General features: G+C 62.4%; 2 protein-coding genes across 3 annotated transcripts; both read right to left on the bottom strand.

Annotated features, from left to right (window-relative positions):
* Positions 1–4,596: 4,596 nt before the first annotated feature.
* On the bottom strand, positions 4,597–7,505 carry TNFRSF4 (TNF receptor superfamily member 4). The gene is made up of 7 exons (XM_077764008.1): positions 7,237–7,505; positions 6,876–6,998; positions 6,338–6,439; positions 5,933–5,999; positions 5,199–5,371; positions 4,946–5,050; positions 4,597–4,861 (listed from the first exon to the last, which is right to left on the bottom strand). Exons 1-7 carry the CDS (start codon positions 7,382–7,384, stop codon positions 4,791–4,793), a joined length of 789 nt encoding a protein of 262 aa, XP_077620134.1. The 5' UTR covers positions 7,385–7,505; the 3' UTR covers positions 4,597–4,790.
* Positions 7,506–10,859: 3,354 nt separating this feature from the next.
* SDF4 (stromal cell derived factor 4) lies at positions 10,860–24,533 on the bottom strand. 2 transcript variants are annotated; one of them, XM_077763945.1, is made up of 6 exons: positions 21,130–21,477; positions 17,045–17,181; positions 16,405–16,518; positions 12,950–13,108; positions 12,427–12,604; positions 10,860–11,501 (listed from the first exon to the last, which is right to left on the bottom strand). In XM_077763945.1, the coding sequence occupies exons 1-6, from the start codon at positions 21,432–21,434 to the stop codon at positions 11,327–11,329; spliced, it is 1,068 nt and encodes a 355-aa protein (XP_077620071.1). In that variant the 5' UTR covers positions 21,435–21,477; the 3' UTR covers positions 10,860–11,326. The 2 variants fall into 2 exon arrangements, with proteins under 2 accessions (XP_077620071.1, XP_077620070.1); XM_077763944.1 differs by lacking the exon at positions 10,860–11,501 and adding an exon at positions 24,434–24,533 and having other exon boundaries at positions 12,270–12,604; positions 21,130–21,482.
* Between the last annotated feature and the right edge of the window lie 206 nt (positions 24,534–24,739).

The following is a 24,739-nucleotide window of genomic DNA, read 5'->3' as shown; positions in this document are numbered from 1 at the left end:
TACCCGGGGAGCACAGNGGGGCCGCGCGCGCGCCCCTCGCCCCCATGGCACCCGCGGCCCGCGGAGCTAGGAGACTTTAGGGGACGCGCGCCGCCACGCCCCATCCGGACACACCCTGACCCCGCCCCCGGCCCCGGGGCAGCGGCCGAGGGGCAGGGAGGAGAGAACCTGTTCCCACCAGGACGCCCCGGGACCCCTGGCCACTCAACTGCTGGGGCGAGCAGAGCACAACGGATCTGGGGGGCCGGTCAAGCTACTCCGTGTGACCCCCGTGGTGGCCGCACGTCATTACAGCTTCGTCCAAACCAGAGGGCACAGCAGCGAGTCACCCTCTGTAGACCAGGCACCCTGGGAGGCGATGCCACGTCCATGTCCTTTGTCCGCGGCCACAGACGGCCCCTCTGAGGGGAAGCTGCTGGTGGGGGCGGGGGCTCGTGGCGTATCTCTGCAGCTGCACCTCAATTTTTATGTGACCCCGAAACTGCTCTTAGTAATACTTTTTTTAAGTCAACTGAGCCCAGCTGTATCTAAAGGAAGGGAAGAGCCCAACCACACAGGGTAGGGGTGGGGGCCCCCGGGGAGACTCATGACCAGGGGCGAACTTGGGGGTTTCCTAAGTGTTCATGCCCTTTGGTCCAGGAATTCCTACCCAGAAACTAAATATGTCCCCAAATGTGTGAGTATTGAGCGGGGGCATGGAACACAGCCCACATCCCCAACTATGTCTGGAGCAGGACCCGGGGGGTTGCGGGGAGGATCAGAAATGTTTTCTGTTCAGGGCACCTGGGTGGCTCGGTTGGTTGAGGGTCTGACTCTTACTTCAGCTCGGGTCTCCATGTCACGGTGCGCAGTGTGGAGTCGGCTTGGGATCCTCTCCCTCTCTCTCTCTCTCACCCTCCCCCCTCCAGTAAATAAATAGACATTAAAAAAAAGTTTTCTCTTCAAAACCTGCAGCCTGTCAGGTCTGTAGGGAGGGATGTGGGCAGGAAGGGTGGGTGCTGGATGCCAGGTGGCACAGGTGGACTGGGGCAAGGGCCCCCTAGAAGGATGGTCTGGCCAGGGACTGCACCCCCACTGTGTCCCCACCATGCCTGGCTGGGTCCCCTACTCTGGCTCCAACTTTCTCTGGAGGGCCCTGTGGGCTTTTAAAGATCTTGTCCTCAGGGCGCTTGGGTGGCTCAGTAGGTTGGGCATCCAACTTTAGCTCAGGTTGTGATCTTGCAGTTCGTGAGTTCGAGCCCCACATCGGGCTCTGTGCTGACAGCTCAGAGCCTGGAGCCTGCTTCGGATTCTGCGTCTCCCTCTCTTTCTCTCTGCACCCCCCCCCCCAAAGAAAAAGTATTAAAAAAAATTTTTTTTAACATTTATTCGTTCTTGAAAGACAGAGATAGACTGTGAGTTGGGGAGGGGCAGAGACAGAAGGAGACACAGAATCCGAAGCAGGCTCCAGGCTCTGAGCTGTCAGCACAGAGCCCGATGCGAGGCTCAAACCGACAAGTGGTGAGATCATGACCTGAGCCGAAGTCAGATGCTCAGTTGATTGAGCCACCCAGATGCCCCAAACATTAGAAAAAATTTTTTTAATAAAATAAAAAATAACGATCTCCTCCAACCACCAGAGAGTGAAGTCTCTCAGCCTCTGTGAAATGTCCGGATCCTAGAGACCGACCAGCATCATGGCCCTGCTCACTGATCCTCAGCTTGCAGCCCCACACCAAGAGGCCCCCACTTTCCAGGGATCAGGACACCCACACACACAGTTTCTAGGGGTCAGGACAAGCCCCCTCACTTGGCCAAGAAGGTCTGAATGGGCTGCAGATGCACACAGTGGCACCCTACAACACACACACACACACACACACACGCACACACCTGGACGCTGGACTGCAGCTGTGCAGACATCCTGCTCATGGCTTAGAGCCCCCAGGGGAGCCCCTCACACCTCCCAACCCAGGACCTCTTCAGATCTTGGGAGAGGCTGCTGGCAAGGAGAGGGCTGGGCATTGAGCCTCCAGTCACGTGAAGCTCTGGGCCAAAGGCGGCCCGCTCAGATCACAGCTCTACCTGCTGGGCCCGCTCCCACCCAGGCCTCTCCAGACAACCGGGTCCTCCGGGAAGTGTTGGGTGGGGGAGGCAGCCCCTGACGGAGCTCTCAAACCACAGAGAACGCAGCCTCCAATTCACTGTCCCTTGTTTCTCTGAGCCTTGACATCCCCGAGTGGCACAGAGAGGTTCTGACGCCCCCCTGGAAAGCTCAGCCATGTTTCCCAGCCCTCCAGCTGAGTCTTGGCAGGGAAGCTGGTGAGGCTTCTGGGAATTCTTGGGGGGACGGGATGTGACCCAAGGGCTGTAGGTGTGCTGACAGCTGTGACATAGGCCTGCAGCTGCCACCTGGCCGGAGGAAAATGACGGGAATTAGCAGCTTGTGATTCACCTGTTAAGTCCCAGGAAGCACAGCCCCTCCCCAGGCGGTCCAGCCTGGTCCTGCAGGGAAGGGAGGGGGCTCTAGGCGGGCTGAGATAAGGCCTGCCCTCTCTAGGAGCCTGAGCTCTCCGCTCAGCTGAACGCTGGCCATACGGGACACCTGGTAAAGGTGCTCCAAGCACAGAACCCGGTGGTTTTGGACCTTCGTCCACCACTCATTTCAAAGACCTGAGGGCCCCCGTCTGTGGCAGCGCAGGGTCACCCCAGTTCTGCTAAGTGGCCCAGGCAAATACAATGAATACCCTAAAACTCTGCTTGTCGGCCCGTGCCATGCATCAGCTGTTGCTTCCGGAAGCAGGGATAGAGTTAGAAACTTCTGGAAGCAGTGGGGGAGGGGTGAAGATGGGCTGGCAGGAGGAGCTCTATGCAGCCAATGTCCCCGGGAGGGGCCCGAGTGGGAGAAGAAGGATTTTCCGTGGCTGCCAGCCGCAGGAACACAGAAATCAGAGGGCCCAGATTACATCATGCCCACGGAGCCGGTGGCTTATGAGCAAGCCCCCTCAAAAGGCAAAAGTGATGTCACCAAAATGTCAGTGCCTGCGTCTGCTTTCTCGTTCCAGCCCCTCCGGAAGCCCCCACCCCCCGCCCCTAGCCACAGGCTGCAAGGATGGGTAGGGTTTCTGTAACTGGGCAGTGAGGCGAGGGATGATCTTTATCTGCTCGTCTGTGTTTTCCAACACTTTACGAGCGGCTTGCCACACTGCCGCAGAGCCACCTGTCCCAGCTTAGTGACTCCTGTTCCTGTTAGCAGACGGCCCTTCAAGGAGCCTGGCAGTAACCAGAAAGGGGTGGGTGGCGGCGGCGTGGAGATGGGGATCTCACAGCCGCCCCTTACGTGCACCCACAGTGGGCCGGATGGGGAGCCAGGCGGGGGCGTGGAGGAGGGGCCGTGTGGGAGAAGGAAGCTGGGGACGCACCAGGCACTGCGCCGCTCAACACCCAGGCTTGGGGGCCAGGCGGGGCCTGGGGCAGAGACCGTCTGGGCTTCTTCAGCAGACAGGCGGGGGGAGGAGGTGTTGGAGAGTGTGCGGAGGGTAGAGAGGATGACCCTGTCCGCNGAGAGCTGGGGGGTGTGGGGGGGGAGCCCTGGGCCCTGAGGATCTGGCCCCTCCCCTCTCCCCACCCTGGCCCCTCCACCAGGCCCCACAGCACTCCTCCACAGCCCCCATGCTGTCCTGGGGACCCCTGATCCCCAAATCAGTGGTGTGGATTTGCTGTCTGTTCGAGGGCATGGTTTACATTGGTTTGCTCCCCGCTGGGTCCCACGCCAGAAGACTGTGGAGACTCGCTGTCTCCCCTTGGGGGAGTTCGGGCCGGGGCCGGAGCCGTGGGCGGTTTGAAGACAGGTTGGAAAGGCCTCTGGGGCAACGCTGGGGAGAAAGGTGGCCCAGGAAACAAGGAGGGTTGGTGGCCAGAGCTGAGGCTCTGCGGAAACCAGGGCTCAGTCACGTTGGCCGCAGGACGCCCAGCAGCTGTGAAGGCCGTCGGCTACGTGGCCTGGCGCCCCAGCGGGAAGGCCCCGTGGTCACGGGAGGCAGGCTGAGGTCAGTGGGACTGTACTGCCGACCGGCATTTGGATTCTTTCTGCCTTGGGGCCTTTTACAGAGAGATGCCATGCAGTCTGCCACCCCTCGTTCCCCAAAGTGCTATCTCAGGGGTGCACACTCAGGCCTGGCAGGGCAGGGGCTTTGAGGGGCCTTGAGACAGAGCAAACGGCTCCTCGGCTCTCTCTTCAGGGGGGCACACAGACCTGAAGGGGCGCTCTCAGAAGTCCCCTCCGGACCAGGGCTCCAGGCCTGCCACTCGCTCCCATCGGCACGGGGGTCGCCTCAGGCCCGCTCAGGCTTAGGGTCTGGGAGGAGCAGCTCCTGGATTCCCCCAACAAGCTGCTGGGGTGTCCATCCCCCTCCAGGACGTTTATTTTGGCCCCCATGCCCCACCACAGGTGCTGGGGCATGCCCAGAGAAGGGGTGAGGGCAAGGGTCCTGGGGTCTCTGAGCGGTCAGCTTGAGCCCCCTCTCCAGCCAGAGGCGGGTACAGTGCCAGCTCCCACTGCCCCTGGCACCAAGGTGTGCAGCCCCCAGCCCACCAGTGCCCAGTCAGAGACCCACATGTGCCAATGTCGTTTATTGGGGGGCACCACCCTGGGCATGAAGTACACACAGCATACGTAGCAGAGCCCTGGGTGTCAGCCCAGGAGCACCTAAAACGGCGCAGGGTGGGTGGTGGGGTGTGGCGGCCCCCACTGCCCCTCGTTGTCTAGCAGACACTCTGGGCCCCTGGCCTGGGGTGAGGGCACTGGCTGCTCAGATCTTGGCCAGGGTGGAGTTGGCATCAGCCTGCTCCTCTTGGATGGGGGTCCGGAAGCTATTTCCACCTGGGGAGGAGGGAAGGGGTGGGTGGTGGGCAGGGACCTCACCCCTCGGGGAAGCGGCCCGGGCTGGGGACCCACCGCACTCACCAGCAGGGGGCCGCCAGGCTCTGTGGTGCATGAGCAGGGCCAGTGCGGCGACCACGGGGGCGAGCAGGCCCAGGCCCAGGCCCAGGACGGCGGCCAGCTGCGGACCTGTGGGGACGCCAGAGGAAGCGGTCCACCCGCCCCGGGAGGGCCCCGGGGAGGGCGGAGGGCGTCTCTCCCCTATCCCCCCTCCCCACAGCCCCCTTCTCTTTTGGAGTGGGGGAGGGCCCTGCTGGGGTGAGGCCGGGCGCCTTACCCCTGGGAGGCTCTGCAGGGGGTGTGAAGGGCCCCCGGGAGGCCCCAGGCCAGGCTGTGGTGGGCTGCGTGGTAGGGGACCCGGCTGGAGGGCCCTGGGTCCCCTGAGGCACAGTGGCTGGCGGGCTCCTGTCCTCACACACGGCGTCTGAGCTTTGGCTGNTGGGCCCTGTGCTGAGACAGGACCAGGGAGATATGGGGACCTCACACGGGATCACCTTGGGTGTGTTAGACTCTCGCCTAGGGGAAGGGCCAAAGACCCGCCCAGGCCCCTCACCCCCACCCCCCCCTGCCCAGGGAACCTCACAGCCTGCAGGGTCTCCAAGGCCACGCCCCTGCTCACACCCTCATTCCCCATTTCCCCTCCCTCTGCCCCCCACACCGTCTCCTCCCAACCGGCTCCAGCCACATCTTGACCTCTCAAACCACCCGCCTGCTCTTCTCTTCCTGCCCCCACCACGGGGTCCCCGGCTACAGCTGAGAGGGGCCCTGGGAAAGAGTCTCACACATTCCTCACTCCGGCCCAGCAGCCCGGCTGGGGGGAGGAGGCTGGCCCAGGGCGGGGCAGGCAGGCAGGGGCCGTGGTGGGGCCCTGGGTCACGACGAGCCATGAGGAACAGGAGTCATGAGGGGACAGGGGCCATTTGTGGGGGGGGGGAGTCGGGAGCCCCCCCAGCCGGCAGCTTCCTGCTCCCAGGCCTGGCCCCTGGGTCCCCAGACCCGCAGGACACTCACTTGGTCCAGGGCTTGCAAGCCTGGTCGTCGCCCGGGGAGAAGTATCCTGCTGGGCACGGGGCACAGTCTACAACGAAGACGAGGACAGTCTTGTCCAGTGCTGCCACCCCAGGGACCTGGACGCTGCGGCCGCCGGGGGCCGGCCCTGGAGGGCCAGGCGCTCACCTGGCGTGGCCTCTGGAAGCCCCTCCCTGCCCACACTGCCCCGCCCCACCCCCTTCGGACACCTGTTTGTTGGGGGAAAGGAACTTGGGATGGGGGCACAGAGGGAAATGAGAAGCGTGATGCGGGAGACACTCCTCTTTCACAGCTCCCGAGGTCCCCACAGGCACGTGACCCTGGCCGCCCGCTCCCGGGTTCCCGCACACACTGCCCCCCACCCGCGGCCCGCCACCTGAGGCTCACCAACTCCGCGGTCGTAACCGTCCTGGGGCTCGGTGCCCGGCCTGCAGCGGCAGACCGTGTCCTGCGTGGCTGTGCACCTCTGCTTGGGCTCGCTCCCACTTCCTGAGGGGGTCAGATGAGGCACACAGCTGGCAGGGAAGCCAGGGCTGCAGAGAGGCCAGAGGACCAAAGCCGAGGGCCCCCGAACCAGCAGCCCCACACACAGCTTGGCTTGCACTTCTGACTGTCCCCGGTCCCTGGAGCCCATACTCCCCTGGCCCCCGGGGCGCATCCCTGGGGCAGCCCCAGCCTCCCTTCCCGCCTTCCCGCAGCCTCCCTTCCCGCCTGCACCAGAACCCTACGTGGCCCTTGGACCCGAGGCTCATTACCCCCAAAGGCCACCTGGCAGCCACATGCTCCTCCCTGGCTCCACGTGGTCTCAGCCCCCACTGTGGTTTGGGGTTTGTGGCTCTGTGGCTCTGGGGGCCTCGGGAGAGCGCTGGGCGGGGCAGCGGGACACAGGTGAGGGGCCAGGGGTCAGGGCTGGGGTGGCGCTCACTCTGGTTGCACTGTGTACAGGGCTTGCAGGGCTCGTAGTTCACGGCCTCGTTGTAGAAGCCGGACGTGCACTGGCGGCACCTGGTGTCCTGGTCCTGACTGCAGCGGCTCTCCATCCCGTAACCTGCAGGGCCGGGGGGTCAGACCGGCCCGCCCAGCCTCTGGCCGGCCCACTGGCCTGGGTCTGGTGCAGGCCACCCACTCTACCAGCCTGAGTCCGCTAGCCCGTGACACCTGTGTCCCGAGGCCCCACCTGCACGTCCCCAGGCCTCCGCGCCCCCTCCCTCTGTCCCCGTCCCCACGTGCCCATCCCCCCCTCATCTCTGTGTCTCCCTCCCCAGTCCTGAGGCCAGGCCACTCACCTGGTGGGCACTCATTGCAGCACTTGGTGCCCTTGGGGTAGGTGTCTCCGGTGCAGTTGAGCCCCGCCGCGGTGCCCAGCACAAGCCCCAGGAGCAGGACGGCGGAGCCAGGAGCCCTGAGCTGCCGAGCCTCCGCAAGCTTCCTCATCTCCGCCCGTGGTGCAGGAGTCTGGGGGTTTTCCTTGCAGGATGTGGCTATAAGGGCTGCGGGGGAGGGGTGGGGAGGGAGGGAGGAGGAGGGTACCAGGAGGAAGGAGGCCCAGGAAGGGCTGGCGACCCCTGACCCACGCTGGCGACCCCCTGACCCAGGCTGGGGCCAGGAGGCAGCCTGTCTGGGCAGCAGTTCTCCAGGCTGTGGGCTTCTCTTCTGCCCTGGGCCCCCGGCCCCCTCCCCTCAACTACACCTACCAACCTCGGGCTCAGACAGCTGGCGGCTGGGCACCAGCCCGGACGCCCTCCTGCAGCAGGCAGACCCCGGGGCCAAGGTGAGGACCAGCAGCCCCAGGACCCCTTCCGGGCCCATCTGGTCTGCACCCCCCCCACTCCAGACCCCTCTTGCTCCCATCGCACCAGGGAAGTGGAGCCCCTTTGGCTGGGCACCCTGGACACCCTCCTCCCCTCCGCAGCCCAACCAAGCCCCTTGGAAGAGGCTTAGTCTCAGAACCCCTCCAAAGCTTGCTCCTTCTAGGCGGCCACTCTCCCTGCGCAGGGCAGGGCCGGCCCCCCCCGGGGAGCAGGTGGCTGACTGCTCCCACACGCCCCCTCCCACACACACACACAAAAGGCCACGTTCATGCCAATCTTCGCCTCCTCACAGAAGAATGTACACAGGACATGGGTGAACTGCGGCAACACGCCGGGTCAGGAGGCAGGCCCCTCACCACCTGGACCCACGACTGGCAGCAGCTCAGGGGGAGGAAGAGCAGCGCGCCCGACTCCAGAGCACAGTCCGTGGCACAAGTGCCCAAAACTAGCTCAGGGCAAGGCAGTGGTCACACAGTGAGCGTGCGCGTGCGGGAGCTGTGTGGGGCCCGCGTGCGAGCGTGTGCAGGCGTGGAGCTGTGTAGGCAAGCACGCGAGTGTATACACAGGGGTGTGCTGCTGTGTGAGCATGTGTGTGAGCGGCTGACTGCCTGAGCACCCCAAGTGGCAGGGTCTGAACTGTGTCCCCAGATTGACATGTGGAAGCCCTGATCCCTGATGTGGCTGTGTTTGGAGGTGGGGCCTGGAGGGGGGTGGTTAGGGTTAGATGGGGTCAGAGGGCGGGGCCCTGATCCCACGGGACTGGTGTCCTTTTGGGAGAGACCCCAGGAGACTGCAGAGAGGCCCCGTGAGGACAAAGGAGAAGGCGGCATCTGCCACCAAGGAGAGAGGCCTCAGGAGAGAGCAGCCCTGCCCACACTGGACCTGAGATGTCTGGCCCCCAGGACTGCCGTTTAAGCTGCCCCCTCCACGCTACGCTGCTCGGACGGCCACAGACCAAACGCCTGCAGGTGTGTCCTGGGTGCACCGTGTGCCTGGGAGCATGTGTGAACCTGTGTCCGTGTGGGGCGCACGTGTGTGTCTCACGTGCCGGGACGTGTGTGAGCACCCAGGTATGTGTTGGGGTGGGGCTGGGAAAACCAACCATCAGCACCCGATCCGACGCCCTGGCCGGGCAGGGGCCAGCTCTGCCGCCCCACGAACTTCAGAGACCACATCAGGCTCTCCCCGCCCTGCCCCGCCCCACACCCACCCTGGGCTCAGGGTGTCCCCACAGCACCAAGGCAACAGTAAAGACTAGAACGACGCCCCAATGATCTCACGGAGTGCGTGGCGTCCTCGGACACAGAGCCAGGTGGATCCAGGGCAGGAGGGAAGGGCCCGTGTGCAGGGCCTCTGTGGTGTGTAAAAGGGGAAGAACACACACACACACACACACACACGCATGTGCACACACCAGACGAATGCGTGTGCATACATGTGTGATTTTCTCTTGCACGCTGCTCTGACACCACTGGGTGTCCTTGAGAAAGGGGACGCTATATTGTGTCATTTTTGTACCTTTCAAATCGTAACCATGAAATGAAATTAACCATTCAACAATTAATTTAAAAAGTTTCAGGCAGGGGCCTCCCTTGGGGACGGGACATGAGGGGGTAGGAGCTGGAAACCCCCCTCCCCGAGAAGAACAGGTAAGAAAGCTGCGCGCCCCCGGCCCATCTGCGGGGAAATTCCTCCTGGGCTCTGCTGGGCAAGGCTGCCACAGAGGCGGCCACGGCCCACGGCAGCAGGTGCGGAGGGAGAGGCAGCTCTGCCAGGGCCAGGGGGCCACGCAGGGCCCGCCTTCCCTGTGCCTCCGAAGTGAGAGACGGGGTCCACACAAGGGAGTGGATCAGGGCGTCCAGCCAGCCGGGTGTGCGTGTGTGCGTGTGCACGTGTGCACCATCGCCCATAGGGGGTGAGAGAAACCTTTTCTTAAATTCACAGAAACAAACCGGAGCCTCTGAGGTTGAGGGAACTTGGGGTCTGGTGGGCAGCGCTCCCCTCCGGGCCACCTGCCCTCCGGCGGGGCCGCCTCCGCTGCCTGAGGCCCTGCACACCTGGCCCGAGGCCCGGGCCTTTGTCCGCAGTGACCCAAGGAGCACAGACAACTGTGCATCACCCACAGGCTCCACCCCCATCCTGTGGGCCCAGCTGACCCCCCCACCCCGGGCTCAGCCCACGCCTCCTCCAAGCGTCACACACCTGCTTGCTGCTGATGCACCCGCGTGGGCCTGGCCACCACGGGGGCCCCTCCCACCACGCACTCCGTCCCTTCTCAAGTCTTTCCTCTTGTTTGCCTAGAAACCTGCCCTGGTGTCACCGCGCCCTTGTTCCTCTGCAAAAGCCCCACCCCACGCTTTTCGGAAGCGGGTCCCTGTGGCAAGGGTGGACCCACTGGCCGGGTGAACTGCCCACTGAGGAGCCACAGACCACAGGGCAAGGCTCCTGAGGGGATGGCCAGCGAGGAGGGGGGCGGCAGGGAGGGCAGACTGGGGGTGGCAGCTCAGCGGCGCGTGGGGTCAGGAACCCTCAAGACCTCACAGTTCAATGCCCTCTGCCCCCGACGCCAGTTAAGCACTGGGCACAGCTGACCCCCAGGAAGGGCTGGGACAGCAAGCGTGAAATGCAGGTCTGGTGGGACCTCAGCCAACACCCCCCTCCTGTCCCCCAGGCCCTGGCCACTGGCTCAGCGAGACTCTGGGCCCCTTGGCCGCCCCTGCTCTGTCCCCCACAACCAGCCAGGCTGGGGGCTCCGGGGCTGCTCTCAGCGGCCTCCTGCCTTCTCCCCTCGGCCCCTCCCCTAAGGGCTTGTCCTTAGACCTTCCTGCTCTACCAGAAACTCCGCTTCCCTGGCCCCCCCACCCCTCCCAGGGGATCGCCCCCAGACCCTCGGCTCCCTGCGAAAGCCGTCTCCCACGAGCTCCCAGACGTCCCCGTTGCCGGTAAACACATCCGTCACATGCAGCTGGTCCTTCCCGCACCTGCCTGACCAAACTCTCTGTTCTCACCAAATCGCCCACCTCAAAAGCGCTAAGTGGAAGCCACCTAGCCACAAATGTTCCAAAATCGTTGTATGGGCTTAAAAAAATAAAAGAAGCTGGGAGAAAAAGGCAACTATATTTTAAAGTAAATTCATAAGATTCTTGTCACAAGTGTTTGTGTTTTTGGAGACCAGACATCCTGACAGCCCCTCCCCAGCGCCCCGGGAAGGGCAGGCACCCCTAGCGGCTGGCTACCAGCAGCACATTCGAGCACGATCTCCACCGCTCGGTTTTCAAGGAAGCGGCAGGAGCCACGTTACGTCCCACGGGTGTGGGGAGCCCACAGGGCGCCACTGCGGTCAGTGCCTTCGCACAACAGCACCCGCTTCTCAGAAGTGAGACGCGGCGGCACGTGGGGCCCCGCGTACGGGGGCGGCCAGCCCACGGCCTACCTCGGGGGCTCAGGCCTGCTCAAGCACACGTATAAGGAGCCCGGACCCTCAGCCTCGGGTGGCAGGGAGGAGGGAGACTTCCAGGAGGGGCAGGCCGGCGAGGTGCGGGGGGAAGGCCACAGGGGCGCAGGCTCAGAACTCCTCGTGCACGTTGCGGGCGTAGTCCATCAGCTTGCTGCCCGTGAAGAACTCGCTGTACTTGAGGACCTCCTCAGGCTCCAGGTGGCGGTTCTGGTTCTCGTCGGCGATGGCGATCATCTGCTTGGCCTCGTTAAGGGCNTCGTCACTACGGTGCGCGGTGACACAGCTGAGAGACCCCCCCCCCCTCCGAGGCGGAGGCCCCCGCCCCACATGGATGCCTGGCCGGCGAGCTCAGCACCTTGTGCCTCAGGGAGGCGGCAGCAGGGCCTGAACCCTCTAAACAGCCACAGAGAGCAAATCCTTGTTTAAACCGCCCCCACTGGCTGAGAGCACAGAAGCAGCAAGAAGGGGATAGAGGTGTGTTCCTGAATGTTCTGGAATGAAGACATCAGGCTGCAAGTGGCTCAAGGCCAGGCAGCCTTCACCTGTTCAGGTGCGGGAGACTCACTACCTCCCCGTCCTCGCCAGGGAGCCCCTACCACAGGAGGGGGGAAGCTCTCCTGGAGCGCAAGAAGCCTTGCGTGGCACCCCCCAGGGCCTGACAGCAGGTCACGCGGGGCACAGACAAAGGCAGGGACATGGACCAAATCAGCCACCGTTCGATCCTTGAACCAAGGTGTCTGTCCGCCAGGTATCAGCAGGGATCAGAGAATTCTGGGGTGCAACAAATGAGTCATCCAGCAATGGGAAAAAACAAGCCCACACGGTACCAGTGAAAACACTTCAGGGGAAGATGGTGGATTCCAACGCGGCCCACGGCCCACTGGGGAGTGGCTCCTTGGAACCTCGAGAGGCTAAGACATCCCAGACACCCCGAGCAGGGGGCAGGCAGAGGCACACCACTGGGCTCCCTGTTTTTCCACTCGAATCCTCTCTGAGCGTCAAAGGCGACCAGGCTGGTGGGGTGGAACACCCCCCCCCACCACCACCACCAGGGAGCCTGTAGCCATCAGACGCCAGCCCTGCCCACTTCTAGGTGCCACTGAGTGACCTGCCCCAGCTGGACCGGTGCCGCCTCCTTTCCACTGCAGCGACTCAGGGCCCTGTGTCCAACGCCAGGGGTGCTCCCACGCCCCCCATCACCCGCGCGCACCTCCAACTCTGCCATGGTCACGATCCCGTCGTGGTTGGCGTCAATCAGTTCCTCAAACTCTTTTTTCCGGTCTCTGACCCAACTGTCGTCAATGTCCTGGCCCTGCTGATTCTCCACTGTGCCCGCGGGCAGAGAGATGAACTCGGACAGCGAGAGCTGCTTGTCGCCGTCCTGGTCTGCAGGACAGAGGTGCGGACGCTCAGACCCCAAGTGGGCTCGCGACCACCCAGGCTCACCCAGAAGAAAGTCAACCAAACAGGTCTGCTACCGAATTTTTAGCCTGTTAAATTTTACCCTAAACAGGTACGTCTCACATGACCTGCCCAGGAGCCTGGCGGAGGTCAGATGGCACAGGGCAAGCCCTGACCTTCCCTCACCAGGGGGCCACACAGCCTCGGAGACCCCCCGGCCAGCCCCTGGCAGGAGGGTCGCTGCAGGTGCCACGGGCCCTGCCCTCCAGCCCAGCTGCCCTTGCCCCCCACCCCCACCCTGGGGCGCTAGGGCCATGGGTGGGGCCTCACCCAGGTCCCGGACAATCTCCTTGACCATGAACTTGAGCATGCCACGGCTGTGCTCGGGGTGAAGGAACGACAGGAACTCGTCCTCGGTCAGCAGCAGGTCTGAGGGGGGGTTGTCCGCCTGGTACCACCGGTCCTTCAGGTTCTCTAGGACTTCCTGTGCTGAGAGAGGCACCTCCGTGAGGACCGAGGCCCCCGGGCACCCGCATGCCCCCGGCCCCCCGGGAGAGCGCTGGGGCCCGCTGCCCGCGCAGGAGGGCCAGCTCAGGACACCGCGGCGAGGGAGGCCGAGCTCGGGCCTCAGGGAGGCAAAGGGTACAAAGCTGGCAGACAGACACAGACCCTCATCCCACAAGATCCAGACACCTCCCCCCCGGACACAGACAGCTCCTCAAATACAGGTGCTGACCCCACTTCAGACAAAGCCCTCCCCACAGTCTCCCCCCCGCCCCGCCCCAGCTCACTGTTGTTGTTCGCTCCCCAGGAGCAATGGAAAGCACAGTATAGGCTGACTCACCCTCCCGCACACCTAAAGGAACAAAGCACAACCTCGCTCCTTTCCATCTCCTTCACGTGCGCTGTACATGGAGAGTAGGGCCCTGGAGGAAAACCCAGCTTCCAGATATGACTCAAGCATCCCCCGCACACTCTCACTACACCCCTACTCTCCCTCCGTGGGAAGGCCCGCAGCCTCGCAGGCTCAGGGGCGGTCCAGGGCGAGGCCAGGCGAGGGGGAAGGGCTCAAGCACGAGGCCGGCCTGCACCCGCGCCACCGTCACTGGGAACGGGGACCCCCAGGCCCTGGCACATCGCAACAGGGGACACGGCTGCAGCCCACACAGCACCTGTCATCTCAAGTCTTAGAGCCTTCTGATGAACAGAAGATCCCACGGTGACCTACTTTTAATGGTGAATCCACTTAAAGGAAAGTGGGGTGACCGGTGGCCCCCTCCCTGTGTGGGGCCGAGACTGACGGGGTCAGCACAAACTTGCCCCATCGGCCCATGGGCTGCGAGGAGCACCTGACCTGGAGAAAGGTCTATGCAGCCAGAGCCATTTAAGGGTCTCGGGGTGAGGTCACCAGGCACTGAAGGTGGGCATGGAAGCCAGCATGAGAGACTGAGGCAACACCGCCGCAGCAGGGATGCCGGCGGCGCCAGAAGCTGGAGGGAGGCCGGGCGCAGACCCCTGCAAGCCCCATGAGCCCACAGCCACCTGCTGAGTGCAGGCCCCCGGAGGAGGCAGACCACCACGTGGGGCCCCTCACGCCTGCCTGCAGCCCCGGCCGGCCCGCCCCCGGCCTCCCAGGCCCTCTGCACTGCGCCTCACCTGCAGTGCCCCACCCACACAGAAGAAGGGAACACAGACCGTGAGATACGTGCTGAGGTGACAGAACTCACGCCCCTGAAGGACGGGTCTTGACCCCAGACACACCCAAGGGAAAGGCACTGAAGACAGACTAGCTCCGGAGAGGGGCAAGGACAGGGAGCCAGCAGCCCAAGCCCCAGCGGGCACCGCAGATGCCAGCGCCAAGTCACCAACGCTGGCAGAGGGCAGAGGGCAGAGGCCCCTCGGGATGCCCAGACGCCTCCAAATTACACCTTCGGGGGACAGCCAGGACCTCAGGACAAACCATGAGAACACACAGCACAGACAGATACGAAAAAGGCAAACAACCATTTCAGGAAAAAAGTAGTAATGTCCAAGGTACAGGGTTTAAAAGGGACAGAACGGGAACGGGGATGACCTCCTGGGAAGCGGGAAAGGCCGGCCGGCGTCACAGGACGTCCAGGAGCCCCTGTGCTGTGTAACTTGAGGCTCTTCTACGTTACACATTCCCCATGGACGGACTGAGCAGGAAAAATAAAGGCATGAGACATTAACAAGGTGCCCCTGACAGGCGGCCCTCCAGGGGTCAGCTGGAAACTCAGACACTACCAGACGCTGCAAGAAAAGGAAACTACAGACTGGAGTCTCTCATGCAAAAATGCGCCACAAAATATCCACAAATTGAATCCAAAAACACAAGAAGAATTACATCCCACGACCAAGTGGGGTTTACCCCAGGTACGCAGGACGATTCAACATCCAAAAAACAATTAATACAATCATCACCTCAACAGGCTGGAAAAGAAGAATCATATGACCTTACCAACACAGAAAAAGCATTACACACGATCCAACACCCATTCGTGAGCCAAACTTGCAGCAAACAAGGAACAGACAAGAACTTCCTCAACTTAACAAAGAACGTCTACAAAACCCTACAGCCCATGTCATGCTCAGCAGTGAGGAAATTGACACTTTGCCTCAAAGATCAGAACAAGAAAAAGGTACTTTTCAACACCGTACGGGAAATTCCAGCCAATGTGATAAGATAGGAAAAGGAAATTAAAGAGGCGCCTGGGGGCTCAGTCGGTTAGGCAACTGACTCTTGATTTCAGCTCAGGTCAGGATCTCTCAGGTTGTGAGTTTGAGCCCCTTCATCGGGCTCTGTGCTCGCTTCAGACCCTCTGTCCCCCCTCTCTGCCCTTCCCACGTTAGTGCACACATTCTCTCCCTAAAATTAAACATTAAAAAATAAATAAACAAACACAAAAGAAAGGGAGGGAGGTTAGAGACACCCAGACGGGGGAAAGAAATACACTCTCTTGCTTCACAGACGTCACAACTGCCTGTACAGAAAACCAAGAAATGCTGACAAAGACCTGGAACCACTAAGCAGTCGCATCAAGACCACAGGACAGAAGTTACGCAGGNCTCTCTCCCCCCCCTAGAAAAAAAAAAAAAATTAAAAAAAAAAAAAAAAATTTAAAAAAAAAAAAAAAAAAGAAGTTACGCAGGAAGGCCAGTCACGCTCCTCGCTGTGCGCGGGCTTCAAGACTACAGGAAAATTACACACAGAAAGCAGGTATGGCTGCCGTCCTGACACAGGACACGGGGTCCAGGCCTAGAAACACGCACGCTGGCACAGGCAGGGGCACCCACCGTTCATCTGGGGACACAACGGCAGTGAACAGCTGTGGCCGGGAGGACACAGCAGCAGCCTTCACCAAGCAGAGGCCGCCAGCACGCTCACCTGAGCAGCCGGCGGACACGCGACAAACAGGGACCGCGTCGTGGGCACAAAGATGCCGCAGAGAAACTCCCACGCACGCACATCCGCCAAGAGAAGACACGATGGGACAAGGGAAGGGATGGTGGCCCCCGCCTGCAGGAGGAACGGGACATGCCGGGCCCCACAGGGACCCCCAGGGGGCACGGGGTGGCAGAGCGGAAGGCAGTCACCAGGGAAGGGCGCCAGGGTTCTCCAGCCACGCTCTAGAACTTGGCCCCCATCCCAGTGCACAGTTTCCATCCCTGAAGTTTTAACCGCAGGTCTGGGAAAGGCCCCACCCGCCTCACCCTGCGGCCCCGCCCCTCCCCCTCCAGGCTTGCAGCAGGGCCTGGGTGCTCACTCTCCTCGTCGACCTTCAGCTCCTCGCCATTCTTTATCTTTTCCTCAACTTCTTTCTCGTTGTGGCCTTTGCTCACCAGAAACTTCACCTTATACTCGTCCCATGACACACGGCCTAGAAGAAACGACCAACTGCTAGGGTTGTTGGACAACGGACAGTTTGACACAGATGCGTGCAGGGGCGCCTGGCTGGGGCCGTCAGTTAAGCATCTGATTCGTGGTTTCAGCTCAGGTCACGATCTCACGGTTTGGGAGTTCAAGCCCCGCTGAGCGGTCAGGACAGAGCCTGCTGGGGATTCTCGCTCTGCGCCCCTGCCCCACTTGCACGCACGTGCGCGCACATGGTCTCTCTCTCTCTAAATAAATAAATAAATAAGTAAACTTACAAGAAAAAATAAAGGACAAATCCACGAACAGAGGTATGTAATTGTTTTCAGATGCCAGGCAACTACAGGAGCAGAAGCAGCGGAACGGCCAGACCCCGGCCTGAAGCCCCAGCCCGTCCCCTGCACCCCGTCCTCGCCCGCGGGGGACACGCAAGCCGGGAGGCCTGTCTCGTGGGCAGTGGCGGCGGGCACCCCACATCCTCTGCCCTCTGCGCACCGCCCCCCTCCTGGCAGCCGGAGTCCCACCGGCCATACCGTCGCCATCGGGGTCCACGGCGCGGAAGTGCACCTTGCTCTCCTCAATGGCCTCCTGGAAGTGCTCTGCTGTCTTCTCCATGATCCAGCGCTGCATCTCCCTGGCGCTGATCCTCATGTCCGTGTTCACGTCCACCCTGCGGGCAGAGGGGCGACGTCAGACCAGGTGGGCCGACGGACGCACTCAAGGATGGCGGGCAGGGCTCCACCGCCATGAACAGGGACACACTCTACCCAACGGTGGTGCCGGAGGCGTCAGGGCACATTGGGGGTGGCAGGGAAGGCTGGCGTTTGCTCTGCAGCTGAAGCCCAGCACCACCTCCCCAACCGTCCGGGGGCCACGGTGGGCTCTCGGCAGGCCGCACGGTCAACCCAGAGGCTGGGGCCCAGACCAGAGCGGTGAAGCCAGAGCAGGGTCATGTTCCAATGGCAGGTGCAGATGCCAAGATGGAGAAGCAAATGTGGCTTGTACACATGTGTGCACGGGTTAGCACACTCCCATGCAAGCATGAGTTAGCAATACTCACGTGCACTGACTAGTGCACACACGCGTACACATGTCAGGACATGTGTGCATGACACCTACAAACGCACACATTAGTACGCATGCACACGTCAGCCAGCTCGTCCACCGACGAGACCCGGGCAGCGGCGCCGGCGGCAGGCGCACACCGCGCCCGGGGCCCGGGCCTCAACACCGCCCTCCAGTAAAAGGCACCGGGGCTCCCGGGGGAGGCGGCCGCACAACAACACGGACCTGGAGCCGCCGGCAGCGCCAGGAAGGGAGGCGGTGCCCCCCAAACAGACCCATGCAGGACCCCCCCACCAGCCAAGGCTGGGGCCAGGGCAGCAGCACAACCGCAGTGCTGGACGGCACCCCGGGTGCACGACGAACACCCAGGAGCCCCCGCTGGCGGAAGGGGCCACCGACCAACATGCGCACGTGGGGGACACGTCCTCCCTCCGGGTTCCAAGTCCGACAGCCCCCCCCCCCCCCCCCACGCACCGGGAGGCACAGCTCCATTCCCACCCTGCAGGGAGCAGTGACAACGGAGCCGCCCCGGAAGACAGAGGGACACCCGGCGGGCACCACCCGACCCCGGTGACCGGGCCCACGTGACCCCGACAGGCTGTGACAAGAGGGCCACCTCACCTCTGGGGTGTCCTTTCCCGAAGCCACAACCTCCCTCTGACCGCGAGGAAACACAACAGACAAACCCGGCACCTGTGCGTCCGCCCCAAACCGTCAAGGTCATGACAAAGCAAGAGAGTCCCAGACACAGCACACCCCAGAGGGGACAAAGGAGCTGTGACGCTCAGCGCAGCGTGGGACCCGGACAGGGACGCTGGGGGCCTGAGTGACACCTGCGACTGGGGGTAGGCGGCAGGAACGCAGCACTCTTAGTTCTGACAGAGGCACCGCGCTCACCTCAGTGTCCGGGTCTGGGGAAACCGGCCGTCTTCAACACTTTTCCGTAAATCTCATATTCTTCCAAAACAAACAGCTTATTTCAGAAATGTTGTGGCAACATTACTTTCATCAAAACCAGACCCTGAGGCCACACGTGACTTGGGCAGGGGACCAAAAAGTCCATGTGGAAGCCACGGCCACGAGGGGCAGTGAGAGAGATTCGAGGCTCCCTGCCTGTGACCCCACAAAATCGGGGACGCCACTCGGGACAGACACAGCCATGCCTGAGAGACGAACGAGCAGCAGCTGGCGTGTGAGCCGGCGCGACCCGGTTCCGCCTGGCAGCGACTGGCTGCGGGCCCAGTTTTCTGCACTTTGGGTGACGTGTTCTCAGCATCGTGACCCCTGAGCACACGCCACCTCTCCACACCGCAGGGCCCCTCGTGGCTGCATGCACACAGGTGCCCAGGAAGAGAAGGCCCAGGTGTGGCCCGGAAGACCCCCCCCCACACACAGACCCCCGCATACCCAGCCCTCAGAGCCCCTGGTGTGAGCCTCAGGTGGGCTCTGACGCTCCTGGCCTTGCTGCAGCGCAGGCTCCCTCAGTATCGCTGTCCGATACCCACCCACGTCCCAACCAGGTAGGGAACTAACCCTCAACATTTAGAACGTACGCACAGCAGGAAAGTGTCCCGCCTCCCCACCGTGCGCCTCGCTCCTTCAGGACCCCGCTCCAGTGTCACCCACCTGCCCCTGGCACTGAGTGTCTGGGCGAATCCACCCTCTCTGGATTCTGCCCCACTGCCATCACCGGTAGGCCTTGCCTGGCCCCTCTGGCGGCCCCTTCCTCCCGGAGCCCTAGGCCCCTCCACTAGACCCTCCAGGCCCCAGCGCACAGAGGTGCCAAGGCCTCTGAGGCACAGAAGCAGGGCCAGGAGAACCTGCTGTTGGTCCAAGAGCTGAATTTGAATCTGTTTGGATGGAAGATCTTGTAACGGGTAAGATATTCACAGGTCCAAAGTCCCAAGGGCACCTCAGGGCCCAGGGTGGAGCCACCCTCTCTCCCGAGGATGCCCAGGGCAGGCCTGGGTAGATCCCCTTACCTGGGCGTTTTCAGCCCAAAGACTGACTGTGGGCATACACTTGGCCCTGGCCCACCAAGTGGTGCAGACCATCCTCTCCAGGCTGCCGGGAAGGTGGTTCTCAGTGGGGGTCTGGGTGCTCCCAACAGATTCCTGGGAAGAGCCCGGCGCCCTCCACGTGATCTGGCAGCGCCCACCTCTGTCCTCGGTCTCAGCCAGCCCAAATGCCCCCAGCTCCTGCCCCCCCCGTGGGCAGCCCACCTGCTACTCCCCCTGACCCTCCCTGCATCCGGTGCACAGAGCGCCCCTCACTGGCGGGCTTCCGGGATCCACCTCTCTCACCAAGCCCCATCCAGGGAAACCCCATCAGGGTGCCATGGAGACAAAAGAAAGGGCACCCCAACCCTGCCGCCTCCAGCCGACCACCAAGAAGGAGCCACGTGCCACCTGGTGGCTCAGTTCCCAGCTTTCCTCTGCCCACTGGAAGCAGCAAAGTTCACTCCAAAGATAGTAGTGAAGTCCGTATGCTGGACAAGGCTGTGGTGCACTGCACAGCTGACAGTCACCCGTCCCTCCTGGGTGGCATCCGAGGGGGCCGCACAGGAAAGCAACGTGCTCCTACGCCACAGCCTCCTGGTGGCTTCTTCCTCCTCACCTCTGAACCCCGCAGGCCCTGCTCTGGCCACGGTCCTCTATCTGGACCTCTCACCCAGCGTCCAGACCTGGCCTTCTACGCCGAGGACACATGCACGCCTGCTGGCTGCCTCTCGTCACCCCTGCTAGATGACTGGGGCACCTGACGCCTCTGCTCAGCAGCAGGGGGCCTCACACCCACCCTGCCCTTCCTCACCTCCACCTGCACCTGCTTAGTCTCCACCCACCCCTCTCTGGGCAAAACCCGCCACGCCCTTCTGCACACCCTCTCCCTCTGCCCGCCCCGCTGGCCTCCACCTGTACTCCGCCCTCTCCCACCCTGTCCTACAAGTTGACAGCAAACACAGGGTCCCGGGACTTCTCACCACGCCCGGGAAGCAGGGCTCTCAACGCGCCCTCGCGCAGGTGAGGAAGCTGAGGCTGGCAGGCTCAGGAAACAGCCCAGTCCAACGGCCCAGGGCCTCCTCCTGAGCTCACGCCCGGGCCATGAGGCCCCTCTCCTCCCTCGGAGGTTCCAATGCCCCCCAGCCATGTGACCTCTGTGTGTGCTCGCAGCCAGTGCACGTGGCCTGTGCGTGTGTGCACAGCCTGTGTGACACCTGTGTGCACTCAGAGTGGCTCCCACAAGAAAGTCAGCCCCATGACCAAGCTCCTCTCCGTCTCCTTCCTGGAACCGAGAGCCATGCATCCTGGGTCCTGGGAGCCATGCATCCTGGGTCCTGGCACAAGACTGTGTCACCACGGTACCCTGGGAGCCTGGAACTCACCAGGCCCATGCCAGGCAGGAAGCGCCCTAAGGTCCTGGGTCCCTGCCACCTGTGACCCCAGCCAGCCCCAGCACATGGCGTGCATGGGCTCTGGCCACACTAAGTGCCAGGTGAGCAAATCAGTTAGGTCCTAACTGCCCCCCACCCCCCACCCCGGGCCTGGGCACCTACTTGGAGAAGATGACCATCAGCTTCCTCCTGCTCCTCCGTGGCTCCGCATCCTCCTCAAACCCGTCCATGTCCTTCCCCAGGAAGACCTCCTGGTGGAAGTCTTTGTTGAGGTGCCCATCCATCTCCAGCTTCACCCCATTCAGGTGGTCTGGGGGCACGATCTCATGCTCCTCCCTGTTGCCTGCCCTCTCCCGAGCAGATGAGTGGTTGGCAGGCCGGGCAGACACATCCATCAGAAGGATGACCCCCAAGACCCAGAGGCAGTGAGAAGCCAGGCCACAGAGGGAAGGCTGCCTGGATGCCATGGCCACCTGGGTCCGGACTTCAGGATGTCCCGCGAGTGCGGCCAGCAGCTGGGGAGAGAGGGGCGGGGCAGGTGAGGAAGGGGGGCCTGGGGTCACAGCCTTCCCACCACCCCGGGCCCTGCAGAAAGCCAACAGCCCGTGGCTGCCAGACCCCAGCATTAAGGGCCTACAAAGAGAACACAGCCATCGTTTAGGGGAGACTCAGCAAATACTTCACCAAAGAAGCGTTTACTTACAACGTGAAACAGAAGTTCTGGCTTGACAGGATCCGTACTAGACATACTATTTTTTTTTTTTTTTTTTCGAAAGATGCTGGGTTTCCAGCTCTCATCTCTCTTACTCGGATGAAGTGGCCCCATGTCGAGAGCCGCCCAGCACCACTAGGCCTGCCCCTTCCAATGGCTACAGCGGGCCTAACAGCCTCTCTCCATCCCTTCTGCCACCGAGACTGACCCCAGAGACGTGGTAATTCACTCTCCAAATCCCAACTCAGCCTTTGTGAGCTCTGTGAACTTGGCTAAGTTTCCTGACCTCCCCAGCCTCAGTTTCCCCCTTGTAACGGGAGGCCCCTCCCCCACCCTGGGGCTTTGTGAGGACTGAGCCTGGTGCCAGTGCAAACGCCCAAACCCACCTAGAAGGGCACCAGCCCCTTCCCACCTTCCCACCTCAGTGACCTCTGCAGATGTGCACACATGCACGTGCATGCACAAGGCACATAGGTGTAAGTGTGCGCACATGTACCCCTATACATGTTTGTGCACACGCACCTACACACGTACACCTACATATACGTGCATGTGAGCGCACCCACGTTCTTGCTCGTGTTCACACAGGACCACCAAGACAGCGGCACCAGGAGGTCTGTCATCCTAGGTGGGCCTTGGCCTGGCAACGGTGAACCAAGGCCACCTTCCTGTCCACGTCACCACATTAAGGATCCCAGGGCCACTAACACTCGGCCATCGCAGCCTTCTCCCACATCTGCTCCTTTGCATGGGCCCGCCTGCCTTCCCTCACCCTCCAGGTGCCTCCAGATTCCCTCTGGCCGGTGCTGGGACAGGGCACAGCTGCCCGGCCACCTGCCCGCCCACCCGCGTGGACACTCGCCTTGCACACTTCCCAAACAGGGCTCTAGCTCCTTCTTGCGCCTGATGTAGCCTGGTCGTCGCGGGTGCGGCTGAGACCCTCCCCTCTTCTGGCAGTCTTTCCATGGAGGAGCAGCCGAGGGAAGCCCACCGGTACCCAAGCCCAGGGGTGGCGGGCCCTGGACACACCCGCCGCAGGCCAGGGAGCCATCTGCCGCCAAGCTGCGGCAAAGCAGATGCCTATGCTGTCCAGCGGCACGGCCGCCACACCACAGCGTGAGGGCACACAGCCCTGGCTGGCCAGGCCACACTAGCGGACGTCACCTCTTGCTTATTCGATGCTTCCTTTTCAGCCTGACTGCTCCTGACTGGCATTATCCTCCTGACAGGTGATGCCTCTGTGCGTTAATCTTCTGAACCTGGGTCCTACCTGGGCCCTTCAACAAGCCCCTGCTCTCATATGTCTCACCCCTCTGAGGGAGCACCTCTCACAGGGCAGCGGACACCCCTCCCCCCAGTGCCTGCCACCTCTCCACAAGCAGCTGTCCCATGGTGTTCTCTGTACTGTGACCGCCCCTCAATCGCATCTACCAGAGCGTCACACCCTCCCCCACGTCACCGTCCCAAGAGCCGTCACACCGCCTAGCAGGCGCGCCACAGAAGCGAGTGAACACATGCAGGTATTTCTGCCACACTGCAACACGCGTGCTCCTGAAAACGTGAGCGCCCTGCAACAGCGTACAATAAAGAGCCCGGGGCCCATGGGAACAGAGCAGGGCACGTGACTCAAAACCGACATGGCTGTATGTAAACAGACCACGAAGAAGTGGTGCCTGGCGGGGAACCCACAGCCCCAGCAAGCACATCACAGGGTATTAAGTGGAGGTGCTGTGCAGGTGCCAAGGAGACGCAGAGGGGCCGCCTGAAGGTGGGCCTGGGAGGAAACGCAGCCTGCAGTCACCAAGGCAGGGAGCCCGCGACACAGGTGCTCATGCTGGGTTTCCTTCCAGTGGCCTGGACGGCGTCCTTTCCTGCTGGAGTGGGACTCCGGTGCTGTGTCCCAGCTCTCCTGGCTAGGAAAGTGGCGCACAAACCCAGAGGACTTTCCCCTGACGTTACTATAACCCTTACTGACTGTGGCCATAAAAACACATACCGTGTCCAAACGCACTGTACTTTGCTCCTTGAAAGACCAAGATCAATTCTCCGCCTATCTTCATGGGTGGTACGCTACGTTCTGTACAAAATGCAACCCCAAGATAACTGAACAGACACCACGAGGTCAAGTGACACTTCCTCCTCTCGCTTATGACAATTACCTATCTTGGAAAGCACAACAGGAGCAGCATGGCTGAATATCTCAGTCAACTGCTCAATTCCTCGCCCTCTGCCTGCCCCACCAGAATGGATTTCAAAGGGCAGGGGCTTTGTCCCTTGACCAGGGAATCCCCCTCCGGTAGAAACGACGTCAGTGGAGGGTGGTAACGCCACCCCAGGGTGCCCAGCTTAAGTGGAGGCGACACTTCTTGGCCACCCTGGGGTGTCCGTTCTGGCGAACCTAGATCTCTTGCCGATCAAAACGCAAACCTTATTCCGACAGCTCTGTCCCGGTTTTAGGAGTCCCACTAAGAGTCTTCCTAACAACTGTCACTGGCTGGACAGGAAATCCAGGGCTTTACAACCACCATTTCAAATCTTTCTTCACCAAGTCCTACCAATTAGGGCACCTTTTACAGACGAGGGGAGGGAGGTCACCTCGCTGGTAAATAGCGGGGTCCACCCCACTCCCCTGCCGACCTGCGTCCCTCAGCCTCAGTTTCCCGGCAGGATCCGTCGGTGTGGGCAGAAAGGGCAGGGGCCCAGGGTCCAGCGTCTGCCGACCTCCCGACGCCCCGCCCCGGGGCCCTCACTCACCGGCCTCCCTCCCCTCGCCCAGGATCCGCCGAGCGGGGCCCGAGCGCCCGAGACGCCTCCAACGGGACGCGCCTAGGCCGCAGCCATCTTTCTTCCGGGAAGAGGCGGACCGGGAACGGCGCGCGCGGGCGCGACCCCACGGCGACGACGCTGGTGCCGCCATCTTTCCCCCGGGCGGAAGTGGCCGCGCGGCCTTCCCGGGGCAACCAACGAGAAGGGCGCGCGTGCCCACGTGACGGGCGGCCACGTGACGGGCATCCCCAAGCCCTCCGCCTCCACCGCGGCGGGGACGCGGCCTGCCCGCCG

This window comes from Crocuta crocuta, unplaced genomic scaffold (genome assembly GCF_008692635.1).
Source record: "Crocuta crocuta isolate KB4526 unplaced genomic scaffold, BGI_CrCroc_1.0 scaffold13, whole genome shotgun sequence".
In the NCBI taxonomy this organism is placed as follows: Eukaryota; Metazoa; Chordata; class Mammalia; order Carnivora; family Hyaenidae; genus Crocuta; species Crocuta crocuta.
Note: the sequence above shows the minus strand (reverse complement) of the source record. Positions and strands in the feature narration are given on the sequence as shown.